Source organism: Grammomys surdaster, unplaced genomic scaffold (genome assembly GCF_004785775.1).
Source record: "Grammomys surdaster isolate TR1022 unplaced genomic scaffold, NIH_TR_1.0 126198, whole genome shotgun sequence".
Taxonomy (NCBI): Eukaryota; Metazoa; Chordata; class Mammalia; order Rodentia; family Muridae; genus Grammomys; species Grammomys surdaster.
Genome location: NW_021621003.1, coordinates 3,362,692 through 3,375,881, shown reverse-complemented (window position 1 = coordinate 3,375,881; position 13,190 = coordinate 3,362,692). Strand labels below are relative to the sequence as shown.

At 41.2% G+C, this 13,190-nt stretch overlaps 1 protein-coding gene and 1 long non-coding RNA gene across 3 annotated transcripts in view; one reads left to right on the top strand and one right to left on the bottom strand.

The window, feature by feature from the left end:
- The window catches only part of LOC114613323, a 2,818-nt gene extending 1,553 nt beyond the window's left edge, over positions 1–1,265 (bottom strand). The window contains exons 1-2 of the long non-coding RNA XR_003710164.1: positions 1,072–1,265; positions 456–554 (exon numbers count right to left, since the gene is read on the bottom strand). This is a non-coding gene — a long non-coding RNA (uncharacterized LOC114613323). The remainder of the gene's footprint in view (positions 1–455; positions 555–1,071) is intronic.
- The window catches only part of Cgrrf1 (cell growth regulator with ring finger domain 1), a 21,549-nt gene extending 9,379 nt beyond the window's left edge, over positions 1–12,170 (top strand). For both annotated transcript variants that reach the window (XM_028758592.1, XM_028758593.1), the window contains exons 3-6: positions 3,741–3,918; positions 4,051–4,198; positions 11,367–11,474; positions 11,676–12,170. In XM_028758592.1, the coding sequence (XP_028614425.1) occupies positions 3,741–3,918; positions 4,051–4,198; positions 11,367–11,474; positions 11,676–11,996 (755 nt within the window). In that variant the 3' untranslated portion in view covers positions 11,997–12,170. The remainder of the gene's footprint in view (positions 1–3,740; positions 3,919–4,050; positions 4,199–11,366; positions 11,475–11,675) is intronic.
- Positions 12,171–13,190: the final 1,020 nt, after the last annotated feature.

Here is a 13,190-nt window from a genome sequence, read left to right as displayed (position 1 = left end):
ACATGCACAGCACACACATGCACACATGCACAGCACACACATGCACAGCACACACACACATGCACACATGCACAGCACACACACATGCTGGTGCACCCATACACATGCACAGCACACACACACATGCACAGCACACCCACACACATGCACACATGCACAGGACATACATATGCACACATGCACAGGACACACACATGCACACATGCACAGCACATACATACATGCACAGCACACATGCACAGCACACATGCACAGTACACATACATGAAAATGAGAAAAGAACACATTTTTTCAATATTTGTTTCCTGTCCCTTATATTCCTCCAAATGATGCTGATGTCTCCCTACTGAAGTGGCTGTCCTGAAAGTCTCTGATTACCACTTCTCATCCCACTGGTGGCCTCCAGTAGACAATCAAATCCAGTGGGGGTTTTGGGCTGAAGTTAATGAACTCACCTCCAGAGCTGATGGTCTTTCCTTCTTCACATTCACTGTGACTTATGTGGACCATTTCTTAGCTCATTGTCCTGCCTGTGACTTCCAGAAGCTTATCACCTGACAAGAAACCAGTTAGTTAACATGGGTCACTGCTTAAGTCAGTCTTTCTTTCTTTCTTTGGTGGAGGCCTCACTCTGTAGCTCAGATTGCTCTGGAATTTATAATATAGCTCAAGTTGACCTCAGCAAGTAATTCTTTTTTTTTTTTTTTTTTTTTTTTTTTTGAGACAGGGTTTCTCTGTGTAGCCCTGGCTGTCCTGGAACTCACTCTGTAGACCAGGCTGGCCTCAAACTCAGAAATCTGCCTGCCTCTGCCTCCCAAATGCTGGGATTAAAGGCGTGTGCCACCACCGCCCGGCGTAAATAATTTTTTTAAAGTACAAACTTTCTTACTCTTTTTCCTTACTTATAAATAATACCAAAAAAAATAAATAAAAATAAATAAATCAATCAATAAATAATACCACCCTATAAATTGAAGGAAACTAAGATTGTTTTCCCCAGAGTACATATTTATTCTGACATATTTTTCATTTTAGAAAAATAAATTTTAAGATGTGATGTAAAGAAACTACCTCTGTTAAAAGAAGGCAGTGCTGATTAAAATATACAGTGGTGGCTCAACAACATCCCACCTTCTCTAGCACCCCTCCCCCCAAAGGCTTTAGATTTCAGCCTGCTACAGTGTCTTAGCTGGTTCTTGGTTCTTGCCAATAGAAAAGTCAACCATGAGTTTTCCTGCTGTCCAGTCCCACAAGACTAGAAGGAAGTACACTGAGAAGTGAGAAAAGCTGATCACGCTGTGAGAAAAACAGGAAATCTGGACTAGAACTGAGGCAGTCACCACTACCACTTAGGCAGAAGCAATCAGTCACTACCACTGTTCAGGCAGAAGCAATCACAAGCAGAGCCGATGCTGCCTGTGTCTGAGGCGAATGAAAATAACCAGTGGAGCTCTCAGCTATGCCCATGCTCTGACATACTTCACTAACAGAAAAGGCAAATGTTCACTAAGAGGGTGGCTACTAAAAGAACTCACTTTTTAAAAAAAACACCGGTTGATAACATTTCTTACTTGTTTCTGTGGTGAAAAAAGGATTTGAGTGTAAGTTATAAGAACAAAGTTCAGGGAAGGGTAGCTATCTGTAACAATGTCTGCACGGATGCTGGCATTATGAACAGTTATACAGTTATTTTGTTTCTGGTGCAAATAGTTTAATAATCCAGGATGGTTTTCTCACCACTATATCCCAAGTACCTGATGGATTGCACAGGAAGGAGAGCAAACATCCAGACATGATGGGACTTAAGAACAAATAAGAGAATCATTAATCTGTTTACTGGCACACATTGCTGGGATTTTGTTGTGTTTGTATTTTGTTCAATTCATGCCCCAGTATGGAGCATTAATGAAACCATAAGGTCGATGCTCAGTATGTATTAGTTGAATTGGATGAATTTGCTTCAGGAAGCCTGTTGCCATTTTGGAAGCTCCCCTTCCACCCCACCCTGACCCCCATTTTAACAGATCCAATAACAGTTAACATAAAGCAAAGGACTTCGGCAAAGGACATTAGCATTTGGAGAGCAGTTTGCCAGCCTCCATTTCCTGATGGTTCCTCTCCAGGGGCCCTGACTGTCTCACCATCCTACACATGGTCTCTGTACATCACTTCCTCACAGAGACAAGATGACTGTCCTGCCTGAGTTGTTTTTTAAATGGCTCAGTGCAAGGCTGTTTCAGGCACTCTGTGTTATTAGCCTAGAGTAGTTGTGTGGGAGAAGGATGGGTCGAAGGAAGCCATACCCCTCTTGGTGTTAAATTTTCTGATTTACAGCTGTGCCCCAGGTTTGTTAATGATATTAATGTAAAACAGTTCTGTGTATGCAATTTATATATATGAAATTTAGAAAAACATCATGTGAAAGGGAGAAACTCCTTGCAGTCTCCAAAGATATGTACATTAAGCTTCATAACAGCGAAATTACAGTTATGAAGAAGCAACAGAAATGTTATGGTTGGGAGTCACCCCAACATGAGGAGCTGTAGTATATCATGAAGGCTGAGAACACTAATCTGGAACCAGTTTTAGTGACCCATGAAAGCATGGTTACTTTCAGTTGTCAGTGAATTAATACCTAGTTGAAGTCCAAAAAGTATCTGAGATAGAATTTCATCTCAGGTGCCTCTGCAGAGTTCCTGCTAGTTAACATTTGTGCCTGGTTAATTACATGTGGTCTTGTGTCACTGCCCTCCGAATACTTCCAAAGCGGAGGAAGAGTAGGACACCCTCTTGTCATCCTGTGAAGCATTTGCTTCCATTTATTTCTCACTGCACTTTCTCTTGATGGATTTTTAAAGTTAAGAATCAATCACAGTTCCTGTTACTGAGGCTTGCAGATTGCTGGTGGGCCTGGAGCCGGGTGCTGAAGCCAGGCTGTTGTGTCAGGGACAGTGACCCAGGCTACATTTATTCTAGTCAAACACACCCTGCCTTTGTGCTCTAACTGTGGCCGCTTCCTCTCCCAACCACAGGAGACACTAGATGTCTCTCCTCTTGAGCTCGGTATGCTCCAACTGCTACTAGGAAGGAGAAAAAAAAATCATGTTGGTAGCACTTAAAGTACTATGTAAGCATAGAATCCATAAGTAAGGCGACACATACAATTTGTATGTCCTCATAGTCATCTACTTATCCAGTCTACTAAAGTTGTAACCTCCTTTTGTTGAAAGCAGGGAGAGAATTATTAAGCCTTCCATGGTTGGTATCTTCAGCCGCTCCTCGGGCTATGGAATACTACCTGTGTGATGGACAGTAACACTGTCGTGTGTGTTAATAAATAAAAGTAGTCAAGCTCAGGTTCGTCTTAGTGTTTTCTAACTTGAGCGATCACCATCTGGACACCCTGGTTTGTGAACGTCCACTTTGGATGGCTCTGCTCTGCTCTTCTGACCCTTGTGATTTGGATTGTGTATGTTCTTGGAAAGGGGTGGTTACACTTACTAAAAAGGAAAACTGAGCCAATCATTTTAAAGATGAATTATAATGATAAAACTGCTGATATCGCTCAAACTCTGCATAGCTGTTGATGTTTTTATATTTGAAGATATACAACAACCTTTAAAAAAGTGCCATGAGGTTGGCCAACATCCAGAACAAAGTCCATATGTGTTTCTTACCCTATTATTTTATTGTCTGATTGTTGGGTGACGCCCATTCTCTTTCTGGTTTGTTTCCTGTAGCAGGCATGACCTTGACGACAGACTGCTTGGAAGATAGTCGTCTCACTTGCTACTGGGGGTGCAGTGTTCAAAAACTCTACGAAGCTCTTCAGAAGCACATTTACTGCTTCCGGATAAGCACTCCGCAAGCATTAGAAGAAGCGCTGTACAGCGACTATCTCCACCGAGAACAGTATTTGTATCCTTTTCCACATACACTCACTGGCACAGAAAAAAATGAGACTCTGTGGATACAGTCAGATGTTTCCAGGTTATTGACTTATTAATATATTTTTGTTCTTTTGGCAATTTGCCTTTACATACTCAAAAGTATTAAAAAGCACAGCAAAGAAGAAATATATTGCCAATTACCAAGCAATACTGAAATTGAAGACTTTGGTCCCGTGCCCAGATCTCGCTACCCCTTGGTAGCTCTGTTGACCCTGGCTGATGAGGATGACAGGGAAGTTTATGACATTGTAAGTACTGAAGCATCTGCAATACCTTACCTTTATAAGATTTGGTGATTCCTAATTACTTTTGAAATAGAAAAAATTAATTTCTAAAAATATATATTTGGTCTTGAACTAATGTGCCTTGAAAAATTAAAACATGGATTGTATCCCTATTTAATTTTTATACCTGTAACACACCTTCAGAATATGATGACCCCACCCCCTGTGGATGACAACAACATGGCTTTATTAGAAAATTAAAGGTGGATTACTGTTGAGTGAACTTTATCCTTCTGTGATAGGTGATATTTGCTTTAGAGAAAATATCCTTTGGGATGTGTACGTGTTCTCTTCATTTTTATTACTGAATTGATCAGCATCATATTGACTTGAAATGCTTGACTTGGAGACCAGGTCTGGTCTTTTGGGGCACAGTTATAGTTACCTTGTTTCCACTGGAGTCCCTGCTATACCTATTTTCCACATGGGGTCCCTATGTTCAGCCATTTTAGGAACTTTTTTTTCTTACTGTGTACTGATTGGTGTGTGTGTGTGTGTGTGTCTGTGTGTGTGTGTTGGAGGGGCTCAGGGGGGACAGGCAAGACAGGGTTTCTCTGTGTAACCCTGGCTGTCCTGGAACTCACTCTATAGACCAGGCTGGCCTCAAACTTAGAGCTCCACCTGCCTCTGCCTCCCAAGTGCTGTGATTAAAGGCGTGTGCCACCACTACCCAATATGTGTACGTTTTCTTTAGACTTGTAGTTCCCTATTCGGGACATAAAAGCATCTAAGTCCGTGGTTCTCAACCTATGGGTTGTGTCTTCCTTTGGTTTCAAATGACCCTTTCACCAGGATGGCTTAAAGCCATCAGAAAACACAGATATTTACATTATAATTCATAATAGTAGTAAAATTACAGTTATAAAGTACTGTTATGTTTGGAGGTCCCCACAACATGAGGCTTGCAGCATTAGGAAGGTTGAGAAGCACTCACTGATTAGTGAGGTGGAAACGTACACAGGTTGAACATGCAGACACTGATGTGCCACATGTGGGAAATTCTGACCCGCCCTCGTTGACCAGTCACAGTTAAGTTCATGTGCAGTCAACATGCTTTTGAAAATTATTGTCAGGCCATGTTTTTAAGATGTTCTTAAAACACAAATGAATTTCCTGGTTAGACTTTGGGCTCATCTCTGTCTCCAGGATAGTTCATTATATATTTGCCAATCTACCCAAGTCTGAAAAATCTAAGCTCTGAACCACTTCTGCTTCTGAGCATTTCTGAAAAGAGATACTTAACCCATATATTTAGCAACCCTTGGTGGAACTTACGGTAAGAGCCAGCGTGGTGGCATACTTCTTTAGTTCCAGAAGTCAGGAGGCAGAGGCAAGTGGATTCTGAGTTCAAGGTTGGCCTGGTCTACAGAGCTAGTTCTAGGATAGTCAGGGCTACACAGAGAATCCCTGTCTCCAAAAACAGAACAACAACAAAAGCAAAGAAAGAAAAGCAATCTTGTGGCAAAGAGTGTTCTTTTCTGTGTTTGATATCCTCATTAGTAATGATACAGGGTCATTTTAATGGTAGTTTTGTGTGATATACAAAATATATTCACTAGCATTAGCCTATAATTTTCTTTCAGCAACAACCTAGGGAGTTATAACAAATGCCCTTATAGAGACTAAAACAGAGTGGAGAGAAGTCCCAGCCCTACTCTACCCTCAGGGTCTCCTCCATGCTAGGCTCGTGTTCTAACATTGAGCTGTGTCCTCATCTCTACCATTTTGTAAAAAGCAGAATATCTTTTTTTTTTTTAATGTTTTTCGAGACAGGGTTTTTCTGTGTAGTCCTGGCTGTCCTGGAACTCACTCTGTAGACCAGGCTGGCCTCGAACTCAGAAATCCACCTGCCTCTGCCTCCCAAGTGCTGGGATTAAAGGCGTGCGCCACCACTGCCTGGTGCAGAATATCTTTATGAAATAAATGTGTATTGAATTTTGAAAGGTACAAACTCTTACTGAAAAATATAACTTGTTATTTGCAAATAAGAATTTAAAGTTTTATTTATTTGTTTGTTTTTTTTGACAGGGTCTCACTATGTAGCTGTAGCTATCCTGGAACTATGTAGACCAGGCTGGCCTCAAGCACAGAGATCTGCCTCCTGAGTACTGGGACTAAAGACGTGCTCCACCACCGCCTGGCCTTGCTTGCTTTTTATGACAGCATTTTTACACACACACAAACATACACACACACACACAGCATTTTTGTAAGCAGAAGCTTCTCTCCTGATTGGGTCAGAATTAGGCCTTGGCAGCCAGTAAACCCTGCAGGATGATGGACAGCCTTTGAGCATGCCACCCTTGAACTACACAGTGCTCTTTGCTGGCATTGGCGATAGACATTTTGACCTCTTGGTCTGTTGTTTTTACCTTCTCCTTAGCTCTGGGTTCCTCTCTCTTGGTCTCTAATGAAGCACTGTAGCTTCATTAGTTTGATCTCCATTCCCCTCTTGTCCCAGTGACCTCAGGGATTCCTTCTTCTTTTCCTCAGTAGTTTATATCAGTTTTGAATTGAACTATCCTGGCACTCAAATTGCCGTCTCAGCACTTCCTACCAAGGCTCAGCATTTAGAGTCAAACTGTGCTTGTAAATCACTTGGATTCATTCTCTCAAGCTGAGGAAAGCCACCTAAGAGACCTTCAGGAGTCTCCCGCATGCCCCGGTGCCATGGACGGTCCTGTCCATTGTTTGTAGTATCTTCTTTTCCCTTACATGAAGGTAGGGCACAGCAGGTGCCGTGAACCCTCTCTGTACTTTGTTCATGTCACAGTATCATGAAGAGATCACTTACAAATAGGTTAAAGATTTCGTCATTTTTTTTTCAAAAAAAAATTTAAAGAATTGTTTATTTTATTTATATGAGTACACTGTAGCTGTCTTCAGACACACCAGAAGAAGGCGTCAGATCCCATTACAGATGGTTGTGAACCACCATGTGGTTGCTGGGAATTGAACTCAGGACCTCTGGAAGAGCAGTCAGTGCTCTTAACCTCTGAGCCATCTCTCCAGCCCTGTTTTTGGTTTTTAATAACTGCATAGCATTTCATTTGGTTTGAATGAAAAGTCATAATCCTGAACATTGAAATCCTGAAACACCAATATCTCAAAATATAATTCTGGGGAACACAATTCTAAAACTTTAGTTAAAAGACATATATTTACACTTCTTCAAGGGAATTTAGGGCCTGCAAGATGGCCCATTGGGTAAATGCATTTGCCACACAAGCCTGGTGACCTGAATTCAATCACTAGAGCCCATGTGAAAGTGGAAGGAGACAACAGATCCTACAAAATTGTTTCCTGAAAGTGCACCACATACCCACATATTAATAACATTAAAATAAAGCTGAATGTGTACCATGTACCCACACAAATTAATAAATAGAATTTATTTGAGAGACATATATACATGTTAGAATACTTGATAGGCTACTTTACAAAATAAAATAGACAATAATGTCTTGTGTGTTTTTACAAGTATACATGTTCTGATGTGCCAGTGATGTCATACAAGCCTTGCAGTTATAAGGAGACAAACTGTGCTTACAAAAGATAAGCCAAAAAGCAGAGTTTTTTAAACATGTCACTGGGTGTGTAGTGGTTTGATATGCTTGATCCAGGGAGTGGCACTATTTGAAGGTGTGGCCTTGTTGGAGGAAGATGTCACTGAGGATGGGCTTTAAGACCCTCCTAGCTGCCTGGAAGACTTCTGTCTTCTGACAGTCAAGATGTAGAACTCTTGGCTCCTCCAGCACCATTCCTGCCTAGACACTGCCATGCTTTCTGCCTTGGTAATAATGACTGAACCTCTGAAATTATAAGCCAGTCCCAATTAAGTGTTCTTTTAAAGAGTCGCCTTGGTCATGGTGTCTTTTCACAGCAACAAAACCCTATTTAAGACATGGTGGCAATTTGTACTCCAACTTTATAAATGAGTGTAGAGATACCAAGACATGTCTTAATTTTTGATGAGATTGATTAAAAGTCATGACCATGATGAAACATGGTAGTCAGCCAGAGCAGAAATCTCTGGAAATGTCTTCTTTTGTAAGTACAGATAGAAATGTCTTCTTTTGTAAGTATAGATACACAGGAAGGACCCTCTTCATTTAGTGAGGACATTTCAGTCGTTTTGTGTATACACCCACAGGTCAGCACCAGTTGTTTTTCACCTTATTTTTCTGAGACAGAGTCTCTCTCTGAACCTGCAGTTTATTAGTTCAGCTAGACTGGCCGTCAATCCTGAAGAGAGCCACCTGTCTCCCTTCCCTTACTGCCCTCCAGGAGTGGGACTATAGGAGCCTGCCCATGCCGTGCCCAGCTTTTATGTGGGTACTGGGAGTCAAACTCAGGTCTTTGCTCTTGAATGACAGTGCTTTACTGACTGAACCATTGCCCTAGCACCTTGTGTTTTCATAATGTGCACAGTATTCACATAGCAAGTCAGTATTTTGATTACACTTTTGTGCAATCAAACTTGCAAAAAATAATCAAACAATTTAAGTCTATAAAATTCTTTACATAATTGAAAACTCTATTATTAGAAGTGATTCAGAATTGAAATATATAACATTCCTAATTGCAGATTAATAATGCTGGCAATTTAAAATAACAGAAAGAAAAATTTTAAAGAAAAACAAGAAAATTTAATACAGAGACAACATCATGGGGCTTGGTCATGGACATGAAGGCAGTCTACAAGAGCTTCAGACATCTACAATCCTAACTATATTTTTATATGTATTTGATTTATGTGTGCACGTATCTGTGTGTGCCAGTGACTGTAGGTCAGTAGAAGGAGTTGGCTGTCCTTGGAGCTGGAGTTATAAGCAGTTGTGAGCCATCTAGCATGGCTAGGATGGACAACTCCAGTTCTCAGGATTGTACACAAGTTCTCTGACCGTTGAGCCATCTCTCTAGCCCCAGTTAACTGAATTTTGAAGTCATGTATAATGGCTGTCCTCAGAGAATATGCTCATGTTCTATGCAGCACATCTCTTAAATTCTATGATTTCATATAAATCATATCCATTGTCATTGAGTAGCCTGCCATCTATGCTAGGGTCTTAGGGAGTTCCAGGCTACCCAGATCTCGTGCAGATGACACATTTGGTGAAAACAAAACTGGTCATCGGGTAGCAGCGCTGTAGCTTGTCTCCTGCTGAGCCGGTGACTGTTTTCAGAGCAGTTCCTCACTTCCCTGCTTGGCAAGTGTGGCATCGATTCATTGAAAGCTCCTAGAATTTCACCACCTGAAGGAGTGCCCAGCAGACAATGATGCTTCTGGCCTGCAGTTTGCATCCTGTCTGTATAGTTGGCAAATGTTCTTGTCTACTTTCCACCAAATGCATTGGTTGAGTGGAAAATAAAACAAGTTTTATTGGTAACACTTTGCACTTCACTTTGAGAAGCCTGAGCATATCTAGTACCAAATGCCATTGTTATGTGGCAATTCAGTTGAGTTCCATTGTATTTTTGTAAAGATCACTACATCTTCCAATAAGCATTTATAAATGCATTTTGCGTTTTCCAGGCAATAACCCATAAATGGCTGAGTTTCTAAAATTTCTGATGCTTCCAGGTGTATATTTAATAAATCAAACAGAACAGTGTTGACCACGTTGAAGACACCATTGTTAAATCGAGGCACCCACTAGTCTCCTATGCTCGACTGTGGTAAAATGTCTACCACTAGTTTATGTCTACTGTTTTGTGACACTGGAGTGATCTCCGTGTGAGCAAGTGTCCTTGCTTTAGAAGATCCCTAAGCTTACTCCATGGTGGGAGACCTAGTGCTGGGCAGGACCAGGAGGAATACATGGTGGTTTCAGTAGCTTGGCAGTATACTGTGGACAAGTGAGTGCACATTAACCCATCCCCAAGATTTGGCTCTCTACCCCTCTACTCCCCCCCCATGTAACCTTTCATCCATTACTAGAAATTATGTTTTTCATGGTTTTTAACCTGTTGGCTTATAGGTTTCCAACTCTGGGAGCTTTAGACTTTAGGGGCTTTGAGTTTTCAGGGTTTTAGCAATTGGTGGTCTTGTAGATTCTGGCTAGCCTTACACCACACATCGCACACACACACATCGTAATTACTTAGTCTCCTTGCTTGGATGATATAGGGAATTCCCAGTGTACTGTCTTATACTGAATAACCTATGCAGTTGTGCTTTAGGCTGGGGTGTAGCTGAGCTGCAAATGAATACTTTTTTGTTACTGATAGTGCCAGTTCCCTTCCTTGAATTCTCCCACCCTCTCTTTCTCATGAGAGTCTCTATGGGAGTGCAAAGTTTTGGATATGTGTCAATCCTGTGTGTGTGAGAAACAAGTTTGTTTTTGTTTGTCTTGTATTGTGTGGGGGGGGAGGGGAGCAGGGCAGGAATCAGCATTGGATGTCATTTTCAGTCATCTTCTACTTTACTTATGTTCCTGTGTGTACATGCATGTGGGTGTGCCATGTGGAGCCAGAGGTGGGCATCAGGTGTCGTCCTCAGCTGCTCTCCACACTATTTTTTTGAGTCAGAGAGTTGCCCTGAACTAAGAGCTCACTGATTGGCTAGACTGGCCAGTGAGCTCCAGGGAGCTGCCTTTCTTGGCCTTCCAGCACTGATGTTACAAATGTGCTGTGTGAGGCAGGCATCCAGTTTTATATTTTTCCAAATTGTTATCCAGATGTCCCCAAACTATATATTTAATGAAAAAACAGAATAACAGCAAGTCCCTTCTCTGTGTCTGTGCCTTGTTGTGATTTTTTTCCCTCTGGACTGTTTCTTCTGTGTCGTCCATTCCTCTATCAGAACCATACAATGTAATATTTGATGAGGTTAGGGAACCTCGAGCTGTTGAGTGCTTTCTTATACATTCCTTTTTCTGTGTGAGAATCAGTGTATGTAGCTCTGTAGTAAAGCACATTGATATTTTTATCAACAGCACAATGAATCTGTAAATTTCAGTAGAATTAAAATGTGTCAGAAATCTGTCAATAACTGGTTCCTTCTCAGTTCTGTGATTTATACAAATTAGTGTAAATGTTCTAATATGTATCTTATCTGATATATGAAGCATTTTTTCACTTATCTGTGAAAGAGTGGTAAGTACTGAATCATGTCCAATTTTTATTTTAGATTTCCATGGTGTCCGTAATTCATATTCCTGATAAGACTTACAAACTTCCCTGCAGAATATTGTATCAATATTTAATCCTGGCTCAAGGTCAATTTTATGATCTTAAGGTAAGTCATATAATGTAATATTTGTTATTTATAGAGATCAAAGAATGGCTGTTTTTAAAGAGAATTATGGTTTATAGTTAGTTAACTACTCTTGCCTCTTGGATTTGCTAGTCATAAATTTTCAGGAGCTTTTGTGACGCCAGGTTCAGAGAGTGACTCTTGTTCACAATCGCCTTTACACTGGTTTCTTTGATTTTTCAGCAACTTTTCATGTCTGCAAATAACAGTCCTACTGCTTCCAGCGCCCCATCTCCAGCAGATAGAGATGTGGAGCAGAGCTTGTTGGAGAGGGTGGGGCTGGCTGAGAGTGAAGTGGACCCCATGGAAGAGAGCAGCAAGGACTGTGTGGTATGCCAGAACGGGGGCGTGAACTGGGTGCTCCTGCCCTGCCGTCATGCCTGCCTGTGCGACAACTGTGTGTGCTACTTCAAGCAGTGTCCCATGTGCCGGCAGTTTGTGCAGGAATCCTTTGCACTTTGTGGTCAGAAAGAGCAAGACAAGGACGTACTAGAAACTTCCTGAAGACATCACAGCCAGAGAGTGTACTTTCTACACAAGGTCAGAGCCTTGTGTCCTTAGAAGCAATCCTAACCCAGAATCTACAGTCTTACCTGTCGGAGAGAGTTCTATTTTCACTTCATACTTGTACAGTACACGGATGATGAAAATAAAGTCTTCCTGTGTAGTGTGGCAAGCGCTGGATGCCGTCTTTGTTGATACCTAAAACTCGACTCTGTTCATGAGAAGAATGTAAACATTTGTTTGTTTGTTTGTTTTACCAGCTAGAAGATTTCATGTAGTATGGATGGGAACAGTCACTCTGAAAATCAATCCACTTGAAATTCCAGGAGATACAAGTTTCAGGGTTGCTGACTGCTTTTCCTTTTAATATAATGAGGAGTGGAATTGGAAGACTGAATTCTTAAAGTAATTACATGTGCCCCAGTTTACAAAGTAGTTGGAAGGGTCTTTTAACCTCCCACCAACTCTGAAACATGTTTTTATAAATATCCATTTGGTTTCAAATTTTTCTTATCATAGTTACGTAAATTCATGTTTTAACTTTTCCATATAGGTTTTTCAGTCAGACATAAGGCATAGCTCTGAAAGTTCCCACGTGTCAAAGATTAGATAGCACTCATCTATAGGAGGCAGATAGGTAACACCTGGAGAGTAAAAACTCATGGATAATTAAATCTATGTCAGATGTGATTAGATTAGCAAAATGTGCCCCACTCAGGAAGGTCAGTGGGCTCCCACTAACTTGCCTTATATTTCTTCCTTTGCAGCAAATCTACCTAAAGGTTGGGGGCTAGAGGGACACACACACACACAAATTAAAAGGAACAAGTAACTTTGTTTTCTTTTCCTACCATTCTAGTATCCCGTATCTTTCTTTGTTGTTCATGTTGAGCTGGCCAGACACCAGAGCTCTGCCCCACCCAGACCTGCTGCCACTCTTTCCAAGGTGGCTAAGAACAGAAGCTTCCGTCAGAATTGCCATCAGCTCCCCAGGAAAGTGGGTCACACCAAATAAGCCAAGCCTTCAGGGGGAGACTGAGCTCTGCTCCAGTGTCTGTGTGACAAAAGTGATGCTTGTGTGTCATGTTTAAATGTCATTTTCTCCTGCTCAGATACAGCACTTGCAAGAAAGAGGCAGTTGTTCATTTTATAAACAACGTAAACTTTCTCAGCATTCAGTAGCTATGTAATAAA